The sequence below is a fragment of the Pelobates fuscus genome, chromosome 6 (genome assembly GCF_036172605.1).
Source record: "Pelobates fuscus isolate aPelFus1 chromosome 6, aPelFus1.pri, whole genome shotgun sequence".
In the NCBI taxonomy this organism is placed as follows: domain Eukaryota; kingdom Metazoa; phylum Chordata; class Amphibia; order Anura; family Pelobatidae; genus Pelobates; species Pelobates fuscus.
In genome coordinates this window covers 294833129-294849946 of record NC_086322.1, presented here as the reverse complement: position 1 = coordinate 294849946, position 16818 = coordinate 294833129, and the positions used below count along the sequence as shown (strand labels likewise).

The 16818-nt window shown below is 46.9% G+C and overlaps 1 protein-coding gene across 3 annotated transcripts; it reads right to left on the bottom strand.

The window, feature by feature from the left end:
• Positions 1–1170: 1170 nt before the first annotated feature.
• Positions 1171–16818, bottom strand: MAPRE1 (microtubule associated protein RP/EB family member 1). Of its 3 annotated transcripts, none has more exons than XM_063459543.1 (7): positions 16725–16818; positions 11922–12045; positions 11541–11686; positions 9375–9582; positions 3859–3980; positions 3171–3323; positions 1171–2611 (listed from the first exon to the last, which is right to left on the bottom strand). In XM_063459543.1, the coding sequence occupies exons 2-7, from the start codon at positions 12040–12042 to the stop codon at positions 2555–2557; spliced, it is 807 nt and encodes a 268-aa protein (XP_063315613.1). In that variant the 5' UTR covers positions 12043–12045; positions 16725–16818; the 3' UTR covers positions 1171–2554. The 3 variants fall into 3 exon arrangements, with proteins under 3 accessions (XP_063315613.1, XP_063315615.1, XP_063315614.1); XM_063459545.1 differs by having other exon boundaries at positions 16697–16766; XM_063459544.1 differs by having other exon boundaries at positions 16679–16749.

Genomic DNA, 16818 nt, shown 5'->3' with positions numbered 1-16818 from the left:
GTAAAAACAGTCATCTAATGTTTAGACATTCCAGCTCCTAGTTAATCACTTGGACCATGCAGGAGCCTCCTGTATGTAATTACAGTTCAATTTGCGCCATTGTTTTCCCATTCAGGCTGCGTAAGTCAGAGGAGGTGGGGCAAGAGCTGCATAAACAGAAACAAGTCATTTAACACCTAAAATGGCAGAGAATTGAGCAGTGAGACTGCAGGAGCATGATCTATACACCACAACTACTTAATTCAGCTAAAGTTGTTTTGGTGCCTATAGTGCCCCAATAGGGTCATTTATCTAGACTTACAACAAAACCTTAAGTAAACAGGAGTGTAAATAGGTCAAGTGCACCAACCTGGCTGATCCAAGTCAGGTTGAAAGGCTTCAGACAATTCAATACAAGATTGACAGCAGTATTCTCAATAATATTGACAGGGGGTTTTCAGTAAAGAGATAATGGACCTGAATTCAAAGTGAACTTTTAACTGAAAGCAGATTGAGAAATCCCGACTAATGCAGCCCAAAACATTAAACGGTTTGAATTCACTGCATTAAGCTGCCGCATTGTAAATAGAAGCCAGTTCATTAAAAGGGACAGGGGCTAGCCTGTCTGATGGGAGCTGAACAGTCTAGAGAGTTTAGGTTTATTAAAGCAAACAAATTCTGGATGCTAGGGGCCCAGACAGACTTGTCAAATTACTATCTGGCTCTCCAATCGTGGGGGATTAAACATGAACTGCCAGTCAGTCATTCTTCACACCAGCCATGTTTAAGCCCTGCCATTTTAGTTTAGAATTTAGCGGATAACCCTGTAAGTGATTGGAGAATCAGTCAAGGTTCGTTACACAAACTGCCAAAGTACTTCAGACCTTCCTAGACTGAAAGATGTCAGTGTTTAGTGCGGGAGCTCAGAGGCCCATTGCTCCAGATCACATCCCAAACCAGGTGAGACAAGGCTAGATTGTGAGAACGTTGTTTTTGCATTTGCTCAGTTTCTCTCTTCATTTAAAAGGCAATCTGAGCATTATTCCCAGAGGGAGCAATACAGAACAAGAAGCCCCAGAGTGAAAAACAGAACTGTGTGCAAATCAAACAACGCTGGTATACAAGTTACACAAACAGGACAGAGACAGGGGGCGGGAAAATACACCCAAAAAACAAACCACACGTCAAAACTCTTGAAATACAGAAGTTTTATTTAGAAATGGCATAAAGTAAAAAAAAAAAAAAAAAAAAAAAATTGAGAAAGGAGAGACAGAATAAAATGAAAGAATTGGAGTAGAAGGAAGAAAAACAAAAATAAATAAAATAAAGTAGGGAGATGGAGGAGGTTTAAAAGGCCACGGTAGAACCAGAACGTTTAGCACTGCAATGTGACTGATGGCTGACTACTAAAGGATATGAATTTTATGCTCCTGGCTACTTTCATGCATTACTTTAATAATTCATTCCCACACTTTTAGAAGCTACCATCAAAACCCAATGAATAAAATGTAAAACCAGCCATTCTGTTCTAGGCAAGAAGAACCTAGGTGATCAGGAAAGGACAGTAGAATAGATACGTACAAGACTTAGAAAGGATGAGCTCTTAAATAAACGTGTTGGGGAGGAGGGGGGATGGTGAGAAATAGGAATAACAAAAAAAAAAATATACAGGGGAAATGCTGAACATTCAGAGGTTTGCCACTAAGCCTCAGTAAATTTCATCTCATTTTAGTAGTATTTTAAATTTTCTTTAAACACGGTTATTACAACCATTCCCCTTGGCCATAAGGTGATCCTGCAATGAAGGAGCGTTTACGTAGTTTGCGCACAGAGCGATATACTGCAGGCAGCGGAGGTAGAAAACTGTCTGAACCACCAATCCCGTATTACAGAAGGAGGAGTAGATTGGGTTAATCTCCGTGCTAGCAAGCATAACCCACACGAGGGCCAGAGAGGTGAAATATATGTGCCTTCTACAATATCTCAATCACCCCCAGGCCCTTAAAGAGGGCTTGGCGTTTCTGAAGAAAAAACTGCCCAATTGAGAATGAGCATATTCTACCTAGACAAACACTTAAGCCATATTACACTGGGTTTAGATATGAAATCATATATAAACCTCTTAAGGCATTTTATAGTCTATACACCACGTCTGCCCTCACATTACAATGATCAATTCAGATTTTTATTTTATAAATCTATTTTACCCTAAAAACACCCCATCTTAAGAAGTCTTAAGCTTTTTCTTCCCTACTTCTCCATTTTGCATCATCGAACTCCACTTTTCCTCACACATCAAAAAACTGACCCTTCCTTCTTTCAAAGAGATTCTTCTGGAAGGAACACAGCAAAGGTGTTCAAAGCACTTCCATGCTACAAAATGAGAGGACTTCTCCAAAAATGTTAAACCACTGTAAAATGAGTGAAACTTTGGCAAAGTGCACTTTCAAAAAAGGGGAGGCGCTGAGTTGTTGGCGCAAAGATACAGGCCTCCGAGAATAAAACAGGATATTTTACAGTTAAGCACATGATTTGGGCAAAAATTTTCAAATGACTGCATGGTAGGAAAGCGGCATTAATATTCTTCTTGGTCTTCCTGGGGAACTCCTTCGTCGGGTATGACAAAACCCTCCTGAAAAAACAGATCACCACCTTGTTAGATTAAGGAACCTCACAAATTTAAAAAAGGTCAAGTCACATGTAAACCTAAAGCCACTAGTAGTTCTGACAGGTCAGTCTCCAGGACCTTTGGCAATGATCAGTATCTGATTGGCTGACAGTTCATTACAAGAAGACATTTACCACCCACAATCCTCCATCACCGTTTAGTTGAACACCAAATGGTTGTGGGATAATCGGACATAGGCAAAGTTCGGCTATACATATTACATTGATTAACAGCATTCACTTATTGATCAATAAGGGGAAGAAAAATAAATACACTTTCCTTCAGTGAAATTGCATAATGCTTACTGGAGTGGATACTTGGTAAATACTAGATTGTTCCAAATTAAACCGGACAATAGCCACTTTACACATATGACCTGCCCCAGTGTTTATTTCCCAACTGTCTAATGAAAAGGATGGACATAACCATCTAGCATATGCATAGCTTATGATTATTGCCCTTTAAGTCAGTTTGTACTAGCAGGGACCAAGTAAAGAGCCATTTGGAGAGACTGGAGACTTACATCTGTAGCATAGAGTATCTCTATAATCTTCTGCAAGACTGGATCGCTCTCTCCTTCATTCTCCTGGCAGATTAGTTCAATATTTCGGAGTTTGCCAAAATAAAAGTCTCTTTCCTTTTCCAAGTCTTCCACTGTAATTTTCAACACATTTATCTGCAATACATGGAGCAAACAGTAAATGGTAGCAGCTAGCAAGTCAGTGCACAAATGGATGCAGAACCTGCTGGGTGGGATGTTAGATGGAAAAAAAAAAAAAAACGAAACTACATTTAGAACATTCTTATTTCGCCTACGAGTCCCCTCCCCAGACAATAAAACATACACAAAGAGCGGCCATACAGGCACTACACACAAAAATTTAGACAGCCCCCCTTCAAAATACCTTAACGAACCCACACACCACAAGTTGTCCCCCCTACCACACACCCCAATACTATAAGGTTCACATAAAGACCACAGGCAGATTAGCAAACACCACAAACAAGACAAATACACACAAAATTACAATCAATTCACGTACAGCATACTTCACACCTCAGGCAACCCACATACACAAATACCATTAACAGTACACATACACTAATACAACAGGTAGTAGTCTACACGCCTCCATTAACTACAAAGCAAGACGAATAATAAACCAATGCCATGAGGCGCTCCCTTATCAATGCCCATCTGTAATCCTCACCTGTTGTACTAGTTCAGCAGATTCCTCCTCCCCATTGCCCACAGCTGCGGTCTTTCTTCCTATTGCAGGGGCAGGTTTTGTATTTACTGCAGGCCTCTGAGCTGGTGCAGTCCTTTGTGGAGCTAAAAAAAAAAAAAAAAAGTTTAATTCAACTAAACAGAACCATAGTCCGTTAAACTACACCATGATCACCAGGTGTGCTCAATACAGAAAGGACAGTGAATCCACCAAATCCCAAATTCACCAGTGGATCAAATAAATATTTGTCACTCCATCAAAAACCTGTATGTACCAATCTTTGCCATTTTCTTTGTAAGTGAAGCTATCTCTGTCACGGAAGTCTTCCCTTCAGTTCCACTACTAGAACCATCATCTAGAAGAGGCAGATCATTCCCCAGTTACAAGACTGGCACAGGATGCAGACTGCATGTATGGATCCAACATTTACAGCATAGAGAAAAGGCTCCCACACAGCAGTGCAGAATCATACATAGCACAATGCTCCCATTGTATAGCCAAGACTATATTTCAACATAAAGAGGGGTTTCAAAAACAGCTGTGTGCCTTATATTGGGGGGGGCAGAGAGGGAGGAAGTACACCAATCACTCCTTTTATCCCGACGAAAAGGGATGGCACAAATAAAAGGGGTTTGGTTTTTTTTAAGCAATGATAAATCAGTCATTAAAAAAATTACAGCCAGACTGCAGATTTAGAGAGGAAATCTACCACTCATGTAGTCTTAGGGGCAGTCATTAAACCTCAAGGGGGAGATTTGTTACAGTGTTTGCTTTGCAACTTCTACATTACGCATTCTAGGGTCAGCCTCTCCCCCCTCCCTTAGTCACCAGTAGCAAAAACGGACAAAACCAACTCACAGTACCATGGTCCCTGCACAGACAAGCCATAGGAAGCATACTGAATAATGCAGAGTTGGCCTCGAAAAATTTCAGGAATTTTCCAACACAAGGGAGGAATTTAAAAGGAACACTCCTGGCACCAAAACAGACCAATGAAATGGTTACAGTGCCTGGAGTCTCTTGGTGCAGTCTTTCCTTCCAGTAATAAACAGTTTGAAAATGAGTGTTCAAGCGCTAGATGCCTCCTCTCCTGAGGCAATGAGCTCAAACCGTGAATAGGTGGCAATTAGATACAAAGAGCATCAGCCAATTGCTATTAAAAGTATCTACATTTACAGTGATGGAAGCTAGTGAGGCAGGCAGAGAGTGTCAGCTGGTGCTTTCAGCCCATCACTGCAGCCAGTTTAGGGCTCACGTTAAAGCTTCTGCATTATCTTGAGAAAATATAGTAAGATCATTAGCAGGGGAATGCAGATACCATAGCCACTGCACTGAGATTAAGGTGTATCATAATTGTATATTACACATGACTGAAGGGGAAAGGACACTATTGAATAATACACTTGAGAAAAAAAAAAAAACAATCACACATAATTTGGCATTAATATGGAAATTCAGTTCGTTCTGGCATATTTCAATAGAGAAAACAGGCTTCAAAGTTTCCACAAACCAGTCTTACACTAGTAGCCAGGCCTTAAAATGTAAAGCCCTAGATAGAGGGTTGCTTAGATTCCTTCATTTATGATGTTCCCTTAGGGCCATTATCTCAGCCTCTACAATGCAGATTAGTTCATCTCTAGGCTAATCAGTGCAACGACTAATTTTGAATATATATCTCTACATTTAGATAAATAGATATCTATCTTTTTAACCCAATGACAGAATACTGCCACATTTATAACCGTGATTGCCTGGATCCTGTAACAGTGCCTCCATCTTTCAACTCTGTTAAATACAGTCATATGGATTTCAACATGTAAGGTCAGTTTAGACCACAAACAATTTGTTAGAGTTAGAAGAGAACAGAATATTACAATCCCAACATATAGCTTCCCTACAAGACTAAACAGTCACAACATTCCATCAATAGCAACCTTGATTAAGCCCCAAAATAGTAGAAAGTCCCATTACCTAGACCACCATCGCAAGTAGTCGGTTATTGGAACCACTGATACTGCAGGAGATTTGCAGTTCCCCTTTAATAACCCAGCTCGAGTTAGTCCAAGTGCTTTTAAAACAGGCCAGATTTTTCTTACGGTAAATGGCATAATAAGATAATTTTCAGATGTTCATACATTTGAGCTCCATATGTATTTAATAAACTAGACACTTTCTACAAGAACATCTTCATTTTTCCAAATAGGGTAAATTTTATTTGTTGTGTTTTCTTCAACTGAGCTTTATGCCAAGCACAGGCAGAATATACACAATGTGCATCTCTTGTTTTTTTTTTTTTGTTTTTTTTTTTAAACAACAGACACAGAAACCATTTCCAGCAGACTGAGAGGAGCCAGAGGTGGATGCTGAACCACTATGGTTTTCTTACAAGCACCAAGAGGTGCATGCAAAGACACCCCTAGATTATTAATAGGATATCGGATCATACACGTATGGGGCACATGATTATCTACCTGCTTACATCCGCTACACTCCTCAATAGTGTAACATTTCCACAAAGTTATTTTAATGGGAAGACTTTGGCAGTTGAGCACAGAGACAAAAAGGATGTGTACCTTCTTACCACCATCCACACAGAGGACTGTGGAGGTCTCTGTACGTGGCAGAGCGGAGAGCACAAGGAAGCCAGTGTGCATCAAGGCCTATAACCGGCATATGGGTGGGGTTGATCTGGCAGATCAGCTGCTGCAGCCCTAATTATATGGAAGACAAGGGCCTGGTACAAAAAGGTTGCAATCTACTTAATGCAGATTGCAACCCACAACGCTTTTTTGTTGTGCACAAAAGCAAACCCTGGAATGCAACTGACTTGTACAATTTCATCTCCAGATCATTTCGGGGATTTTGGACGGTGAGGCACCTGCTCTCCAGGCGATGATGGGAGAGAGCAGATTTGGGGCTACACATTTTATTTTTAAAATTCCCCCTACTGCAGCAAAGCAGAATCCCAAAACAGATGCAGAGTCTGTTTTAAGAGGGGGCAGACAAGATACGGTATATCATGGTCCTGATTGCGCTGGACAGCCTGGACTCTGCATTGGGGACTGCTTCAAACGATACCACACACTTTTTTTTTAACCCCTTAAGGACCAATCTTCTGGAATAAAAGGGAATCATGACATGTCACGTGTCCTTAAGGGGTTAAACATTTGCAGTTCGGTTTATTATGTTACTTTTACCCTATGTATGGGGGGCCTGGGTGTACTCAGAAGTCCTTGCAGAAAACAACCTGGAGTTTTTTCTTGCAATAACCAACAGGCTCTCCTAAATCAAAAAGCAGTGTGTAAAAATGAAAACTTAAATTACCACCACATACTTTCTCCAATTTTATGAGCTAAAACGGTTGCATCAAAGCACTCCATATACAATACCTCGGGGTGTCTACGTTTCATATACATATACATACTTTCATGGCAATAAAACTGGGGTACGTGATAAGCCCTAAGCTAAAAATAGGCCTGTCAGAAATACTCTCACTTTCAACTCAAATTACAAGTCATACAATTGTAACTGAACCTTCCCAAAATCCTGGCAAACCCATGCATGGGGGGCATGGGTGTACTCAGAAGTCCTTGCAGAAAACAACCTGAAGTGTTTTCTTGCAATAACCAACAGGCTCCCCTAAATCAAACAAACATGTGTGTGTAAAAATGAAAATTGGGAAAAAAAAAAAAAAAAGTTACCACACATTTTCTCAATTTTTTTTTTTTACTAAAATGATTTCACTCCATATACAATAACGTGGGGTGTCAACTTTTCAAATATATGCACACTCATGGCAAGAAAATAAATTGAGATGTTTAGAAAGGCCCCCCAAAAAGAGGATGGACAAAGAAGACATTTCAAATTTGAAAGACATGTCAGAAGTTTGGCATTGCACCACCCAAACAACCCAACAAACCTATGCATAGGTGGCATCACTGTACTCCTGAGATGTTGCTGAACACATATAGGGGTGTTATTTGGCAGTAACACCTATCTGAGAATCCATGCCTAAAGTACTATGTGTGAGAAATAAAAAAATGACTACCCAAAAGTTTGACAAAGACTGGTGGTAGAATTAGTGCATGGAATGGTTTAAAATACCACCACATGGACTACATATCCAACAAAATGCAAGTCAAAATATCTGGCATGCCAATGTTAATAACCGTACCCCCTCCTCACAACAAAACAAAGAACAGCAGCAGAGAGGAATGTTGCTTTTGACCACAGTTTTGCAGGCGCACCTATTTTGTTTCACTGGCCACCAATTGCAGCATTACACCAGGCTTACATCCAAGCAAGGGGAGACATTCAGATGACATGGGTCAAGCTGCCCAGTTCAGAAGGTAAAGACCAACATCTGCAGTCAGAGACATGAGATGCCACTACTTAAGGAAGAAAGACCTCGTAGAACAAGGCTTGATTTCAAACGAGACCATACAAGAAGTGTTCCTTTCTGCAAAGTAACAGTACTTTAGAGCACTTTTCAAAGCACAAACACTTCATACATAGCCTCGTTTGTTCTTTTACCACACTTCCTCCAAGATAAGCTTATATTGTTTTGCCGGTCAATTGCCGCTATAAACTCACTGTATAATTGTAAACTGCTGCTGAACAGGTTGGTGAACAGTTATTTTCTCATCATTGTCTTATGAGGAGTGAATATTAACCGCCCCTCCACAATGGATGAAGGATTCAAAATACCAGATAGAAAAAAAAAAAAAAAAAAAGGTCAGATCCAACGACGGAGATTAGGCCTGCATGCAAAAGATACATGAAACACCATTGCAAAAAGACAACTTGGGACCTAGCCACTGAATCCATGGAGACGAACACTCAATTAGTTTTCCTGCAGTGTGTCGCGACAGGTGTAGAACTGACTCCAAGGTTAGAAATTACCTTACTGTGTTACTAGGTAGTCTTCAGGGCAATCTTAAAGAAAGCAAAGCCCGACAAATTACTTTAGTCAGAGAAAAAGAGGATTTGAAAGATGTACTCTTTGGACCCTTGAAAATAAGCCACCATCTTTCTAACCAGGTGGTCAATACAAAACCAGTCTACACTGCAGAACCTAAGGCCCAAAATGTCCAAGTCTCTCTATTATCATTGTTGTAGAAAGTTTAATGGGATCCTATAGTGCCAGTATCGGTTTCTAAGGAGCCTCTCTCTCGCACCCCCCATGCCGCTGGGCTCAGGGGGTTAAACCTCCTTCAGTCACTTACCTGAATCCAGCTCCGATCTCCAACGGAAAGGTTTTACATTGCAGCACTATGTGCAAAAAGGACACAGCACCCAGACCACTTTATTTAGATGAAGTGGTCTGGGTGCCTACAGTGTCCCTTTAAGCTAGGTTATTTGCATCTCAGTAGGACTGGTCAATAGTCAACGTGTGCATGCAGACACACTATTCCTCCAGGATCCAGGAGAATTCCCTAGACACCTATAATGCTTGCATGCACTGCAAGGGAGCAGCAAAGAGCCATATATCACTATACCTGAATTTATAGAGGAAAGTGGTTTCTTCGGCTTGTTGAGCACTGGAGCAGCCATCACTGGGGCTGGGGCAGATTCCTGTCCTTGACGAGCTGCCACGGGGTCATAGTCCTTTCCATCATAGTTTGCATCGAAAAACTTCTTAAACCATTGTACAAATTCAAAGTTGTCCTGGAACTTTCCTTTAACTAACTTGTCCACTGGAATTATCTACAGGGAACAAAGAACATTGGAATTGACATATTTATACAAACACAGAGCAGATTATTTACCTCTCCTTCATGACAGAAGGATTCTCAATGTGACCATATACAGACCCTACAGTAAGGACTCTAAATCACGAAAATCAAACAGTCACCAACCCATAGTATAAGTTTATTACGATCCTCACCCACAAAACTCGGCAAGGATTTTCCAGGTAACTACACGTATTTTTCTGGCTTAAGACAGTATAGCTATTCAAGTTAAAAAATACACAAAATCTGTCTGAAGGTATGCAGCTGGGGCACAGCCTCCTCCCCAGGCCACTTTTTACAGGAAATAAAACATTGCACAATATCTGAACTCAACGGCATGTACATAGCGATGCCAGAGTTGTACCAGCCAGGCTGATTGCAAGTGAAGAGATAGAAATCAAAGCAATGCAGTTTCCCAATTTGGTGGAGCATGCCATCACCATGAGTGTTCTTCACTGTTAAATGGCACCTGGCATAGGCTGGGTAGTAATCTTAAACAAACGGTCACTTTCCAGGATTTGTAATAGCTTGCTTAGCCCTATACAACAGATATGTACTTGTTTATGTCTATGTTTAACTTTATCCTGCAGCCCCTGTCTCCGCTCCCCATCAATCATGGTTATAAGCTCAGGCATTTGTATCTGACAAGCACAATAGGGAAAGAAAGAAAGATTTCTATTCCTCTGTAAGGTTCACCTTACACAACTACAGTTAAAGGACCACTATAGCTTAATGAAGTGGTCTGGGTGCCAGGTCCATCTAGGGTTAACCCTGCCTGCTGTAAACATAGCAGTTTCAGAGAAACTGCTATGTTTACACTAGGGTTAGTCCAGCCTCTAGTGGCTGTCTCATTGACAGCCGCTAGAGGCGCTTCTCACTGTGATTTTCACAGTGAGAAGACGCCAGCGTCCATAGGAAAACATTGAGAATGCTTTCCTATGGACTGACTGAATGCATGCACGCGCGGCTCATGCAGCCGATGACGTCCAAAGGTGGAGGAGGGAGCCCGGCGCTGGAGAAAGGCAAGCCTCTAACCCCTTCCTCCCCCTAGAGCCCGGCGGGAGGGACCCAAAGTCCCTATAGAGCCAGGAAAACAACGGTTATAGGTGAACTTTGTATGTAAATTCCAGAGAAGTGACATGTTTCCCTTAAGTTGCTCTGAAGCACAATATGTTCTCGGCAACACATTCAAGATCTGTTACCAACCAGGTTTGTGTCTTAGCACTAGAAGGGGGGGGGGGGCAAGCACAAATCAGAGAATACAAATATTTTATGCAAATGAAGCTAATGGATAGAAAATAAAAAATAAACTCCAAACACCATAACCACTACAGCCCGCTATAGTGATTATGGTTCCAGGAGTGTCCTGGCACTATCCCATGGTAGTCAAACTATTTTAGTACAATCAAGTAACTGACTAGTTCCAGCTGGGCACCAACAACCTGCTTCTGGTCTGTTCCTACGTGAGCATTGTCTATGCAGTACAGTGTTTATTCTCCAGAGACATCCTGCTTCTCCTACAGAGAGGCCCAGATGATTGAGGAACCAAGGTAATTTGTCAAACAAAAATGCTTTGACTACTATGGGGCTTGAAAGGTTTAATGCTTTCTGGCAGCCTACAATGCTGCACACAGGTCCCCAAACAGACCAGAAAAGGAGGGGCAGAGGGAGGAATCATAAGTAGAACATCAATCTAAAAATAGGCTAGATGACACAATAGCAAAGTTAAATAATGTCTATTTCATTCCAGCCTAAAACCTGTCAACGGTCTGTTTAGTTCATAACCCTGAAAGTGTCTAACGTTTACCTGAAAGGAATCTTATCAGCCAAAAATTATTATTTCTCTCTAGCATAACGTAATCACATGATATCCTGTAACGATTGGAAGAGAAGTGTGAATTCGAAGCTAGGAATACAGCAGGTAGAACTTACTTTGTCAACGCCCATTTTTTTGAAGCCAGCTTGCAGGACCTTGTAGTTTTGGATGTATTCGTGTTCTAGCTTGGCTTGAAATTTCACTTTCTTCAGCGTGACTGATCCTGGGAACAGCATGTCCATGAACTGACAATAAGCGTTACCTGTACATTTAGAACAAAGACACAAATTTGATTAACATCTCACTGCGGACCAGTAGCCCGAGTTAAGTGAACTCGAGTGTCAGCTATGGCTAATCGTGGCATTCCAGAGGTTTATGAAGTGTAGTTAGCCATTAAGCTGTCCACGCATCAAAGAAAAACTTCATACATTATGATGCCATATTTCACCAAAACGCTTACTTGATGGGAGATTTATAAACAGGTAGTATAGGCTTACCTGAACACAGGTGCTCTATTTTGGTTAGATTAAGCTGCAGAGACTCGTTGATCCATGCAAGCATGTCATGGCGACTTAGATTGTCACTGGTTACAGATGTGGAATAAACATTAACTGCCATTTTCTGTGAGAGGATAAGAAGGTACGTTAGTGAGATAGAACCAAGTATGGAGAAAAGTGAGAAGTAGGGTACATGTAGAAAAAGATACACCAGAGAGGGCGCACACATAGCAAATGAAAGAGGCCCTATAAGGGTAGGGAGAGTAAAGGAGTCCAGGTCAGTGGGAGGCAGGATAAATCAGAACAGGTATTAGGCCAGAAGGGGGATTGAGAACAAGACATGGAAACCTAAAAAAGTGTGGTGGGAAAGGGACTGCGAGGCAGGAATAAGGATAGGGGAAAAGAGACCAAAAGGCATAAGACTGTGGTGGGTATCAAGAGCTAGTATCAAGATAGTGGATGGCACAAAGGCTAGCACAATATGGTGGGGGAAGAGCTCACGAATGACAATATTGATGTGAGGGAGGCACAGCCTGCAAGGTGCAAAGGATTTGAGAATGTATGGGCTTGGGGTGAGGCCATACCCTGCAAGGGGCATAGAATTTGAGGGGGACAGTATCGGAATGAGCATGCGAGAAGAAAGGAATTTGTGGGAGGACACTTGACTGAGGTGAGAGCATGTAAAGGGCCACAGGATTTTCAGGAGGCACAGAACTGTGGTGAAGGGAGAGCCTGCAAGGGACACAACATTAGAGAGAAAGTATAAAAGCCTGTGAGGGACATGGTAATTGAAGTGACACAGGATTTTAGGTGTGGGGCAAAGCCTGCAAGGCATAAAAAAAGACCGTGGGAACCTGCAAAAGATTTGGAGGTATTGTATTAAAGCCTGTGAGGGGAACATGTCTGGGCACTTTTTGTGCGATGGGGGCATTGTATTTGTTAGGGAGCAGAGCCTGTTAAGGGCACTGCATTAGAAAGGGAGCAGAGCCTTTGAGGTGACGGCAGGGTATGAAGAGGGTTGGCACAGCCTGTGGGGGAGACTATTATAGAGGGTGCATGGTATTCGAGAAGTCGCATAGCCTGTCGGGATGCACGGTATTAGAGAATGGGCACAAGCTGCAGCGGGGGGCATAATATGGAGAGGGTGTGCAAAGTATTAGAGGTAGCACACAGTGTGTGGGGCACAGTATGAGGGGGTGGGGGGGAATGGTATTAGAGAAGGGGCAAAGCCTGTGCAGTGGGAGCACGGTATTAGAGAGGTGTCACAATCTGGCACGGTATTTGGGGGCATGTGCGGCTGGGGCATTTCAGTCTGTGAGGTGGGGCCACAATATTAAGGGGGGTTACAGTCCCTGCGGTGGGGGGCACGACATTTGGGGGCGGGCTACAGTCCCTGCGGTGGGGGGCACGACATTTGGGGGCGGGCTACAGTCCCTGCGGTGGGGGGCACGACATTTGGGGGCGGGCTACAGTCCCTGCGGTGGGGGGCACGACATTTGGGGGCGGGCTACAGTCCCTGCGGTGGGGGGCACGACATTTGGGGGCGGGCTACAGTCCCTGCGGTGGGGGGCACGACATTTGGGGGCGGGCTACAGTCCCTGCGGTGGGGGGCACGACATTTGGGGGCGGGCTACAGTCCCTGCGGTGGGGGGCACGACATTTGGGGGCGGGCTACAGTCCCTGCGGTGGGGGGCACGACATTTGGGGGCTACAGTCCCTGCGGTGGGGGGCACGACATTTGGGGGCTACAGTCCCTGCGGTGGGGGGCACGACATTTGGGGGCTACAGTCCCTGCGGTGGGGGGCACGACATTTGGGGGCTACAGTCCCTGCGGTGGGGGGCACGACATTTGGGGGCTACAGTCCCTGCGGTGGGGGGCACGACATTTGGGGGCTACAGTCCCTGCGGTGGGGGGCACGACATTTGGGGGCTACAGTCCCTGCGGTGGGGGGCACGACATTTGGGGGCTACAGTCCCTGCGGTGGGGGGCACGACATTTGGGGGCTACAGTCCCTGCGGTGGGGGGCACGACATTTGGGGGCTACAGTCCCTGCGGTGGGGGGCACGACATTTGGGGGCTACAGTCCCTGCGGTGGGGGGCACGACATTTGGGGGCTACAGTCCCTGCGGTGGGGGGCACGACATTTGGGGGCTACAGTCCCTGCGGTGGGGGGCACGACATTTGGGGGCTACAGTCCCTGCGGTGGGGGGCACGACATTTGGGGGCTACAGTCCCTGCGGTGGGGGGCACGACATTTGGGGGCTACAGTCCCTGCGGTGGGGGGCACGACATTTGGGGGCTACAGTCCCTGCGGTGGGGGGCACGACATTTGGGGGCTACAGTCCCTGCGGTGGGGGGCACGACATTTGGGGGCTACAGTCCCTGCGGTGGGGGGCACGACATTTGGGGGCTACAGTCCCTGCGGTGGGGGGCACGACATTTGGGGGCTACAGTCCCTGCGGTGGGGGGCACGACATTTGGGGGCTACAGTCCCTGCGGTGGGGGGCACGACATTTGGGGGCTACAGTCCCTGCGGTGGGGGGCACGACATTTGGGGGCTACAGTCCCTGCGGTGGGGGGCACGACATTTGGGGGCTACAGTCCCTGCGGTGGGGGGCACGACATTTGGGGGCTACAGTCCCTGCGGTGGGGGGCACGACATTTGGGGGCTACAGTCCCTGCGGTGGGGGGCACGACATTTGGGGGCTACAGTCCCTGCGGTGGGGGGCACGACATTTGGGGGCTACAGTCCCTGCGGTGGGGGGCACGACATTTGGGGGCTACAGTCCCTGCGGTGGGGGGCACGACATTTGGGGGCTACAGTCCCTGCGGTGGGGGGCACGACATTTGGGGGCTACAGTCCCTGCGGTGGGGGGCACGACATTTGGGGGCTACAGTCCCTGCGGTGGGGGGCACGACATTTGGGGGCTACAGTCCCTGCGGTGGGGGGCACGACATTTGGGGGCTACAGTCCCTGCGGTGGGGGGCACGACATTTGGGGGCTACAGTCCCTGCGGTGGGGGGCACGACATTTGGGGGCTACAGTCCCTGCGGTGGGGGGCACGACATTTGGGGGCTACAGTCCCTGCGGTGGGGGGCACGACATTTGGGGGCTACAGTCCCTGCGGTGGGGGGCACGACATTTGGGGGCTACAGTCCCTGCGGTGGGGGGCACGACATTTGGGGGCTACAGTCCCTGCGGTGGGGGGCACGACATTTGGGGGCTACAGTCCCTGCGGTGGGGGGCACGACATTTGGGGGCTACAGTCCCTGCAGTGGGGGGCACGACATTTGGGGGCTACAGTCCCTGCAGTGGGGGGCACGACATTTGGGGGCTACAGTCCCTGCAGTGGGGGGCACGACATTTGGGGGCTACAGTCCCTGCAGTGGGGGGCACGACATTTGGGGGCTACAGTCCCTGCAGTGGGGGGCACGACATTTGGGGGCTACAGTCCCTGCAGTGGGGGGCACGACATTTGGGGGCTACAGTCCCTGCAGTGGGGGGCACGACATTTGGGGGCTACAGTCCCTGCAGTGGGGGGCACGACATTTGGGGGCTACAGTCCCTGCAGTGGGGGGCACGACATTTGGGGGCTACAGTCCCTGCAGTGGGGGGCACGACATTTGGGGGCTACAGTCCCTGCAGTGGGGGGCACGACATTTGGGGGCTACAGTCCCTGCAGTGGGGGGCACGACATTTGGGGGCTACAGTCCCTGCAGTGGGGGGCACGACATTTGGGGGCTACAGTCCCTGCAGTGGGGGGCACGACATTTGGGGGCTACAGTCCCTGCAGTGGGGGGCACGACATTTGGGGGCTACAGTCCCTGCAGTGGGGGGCATGACATTTGGGGGCTACAGTCCCTGCAGTGGGGGGCACGACATTTGGGGGCTACAGTCCCTGCAGTGGGGGGCACGACATTTGGGGGCTACAGTCCCTGCAGTGGGGGGCACGACATTTGGGGGCTACAGTCCCTGCAGTGGGGGGCACGACATTTGGGGGCTACAGTCCCTGCAGTGGGGGGCACGACATTTGGGGGCTACAGTCCCTGCAGTGGGGGGCACGATATTTGGGGGCTACAGTCCCTGTAGTGGGGGGCACGACATTTGGGGGCTACAGTCCCTGTAGTGGGGGGCACGACATTTGGGGGCTACAGTCCCTGTAGTGGGGGGCACGACATTTGGGGGTTACAGTCTGTAGTGGGGGCACGACATTTGGGGGTTACAGTCTGTAGTGGGGGCACGACATTTGGGGGTTACAGTCTGTAGTGGGGGCACGACATTTGGGGGTTACAGTCTGTAGTGGGGGCACGACATTTGGGGGTTACAGTCTGTAGTGGGGGCACGACATTTGGGGGTTACAGTCTGTAGTGGGGGCACAGTGTGAGGTAGGGGCATGGTATTAAGAGGGGGTAGAATCTGTGAGGTGGGGGCAAGGTTGTGGGGCCGGAGGATGGGAAGAACCGAGCATGGCAGCCAGAGAGATGGTGCGAGGTGGTGGCACGGTATTGGGGGTGGGGTAAGATGGAGGGGGCACGGTATTTCGGGGGTTACTGTCGGTGGTGGCGCGGTATTGGGGGGGATTTATAGTCGGTGAGGGCCCAGTATTAAGGGGGGGCGGGCGGTAAGCTCCGAGCATGGCAGGGTGGCAGTCAGTGAGGGAGGGAGGGAGGTGATGGTGTGAGGGAGGGGCGGCCGTGGCTGGGAGTGATGTGAGGGAGAGCAGGGGGCAGTGAGTGAGTCCGTGTTACCCCTCACCGCCTGCCGCCCGTTTACCGTCTCCCAGCGCGAGCTTAGCCGTTACCTTTCCGTCTCGTTTGAACCGGCCTCACCCGTGCTGATGTCACGCGCAGCTAAAAGTACGTGCCGTGCGCGATGACGTCACCTCATGAATAATT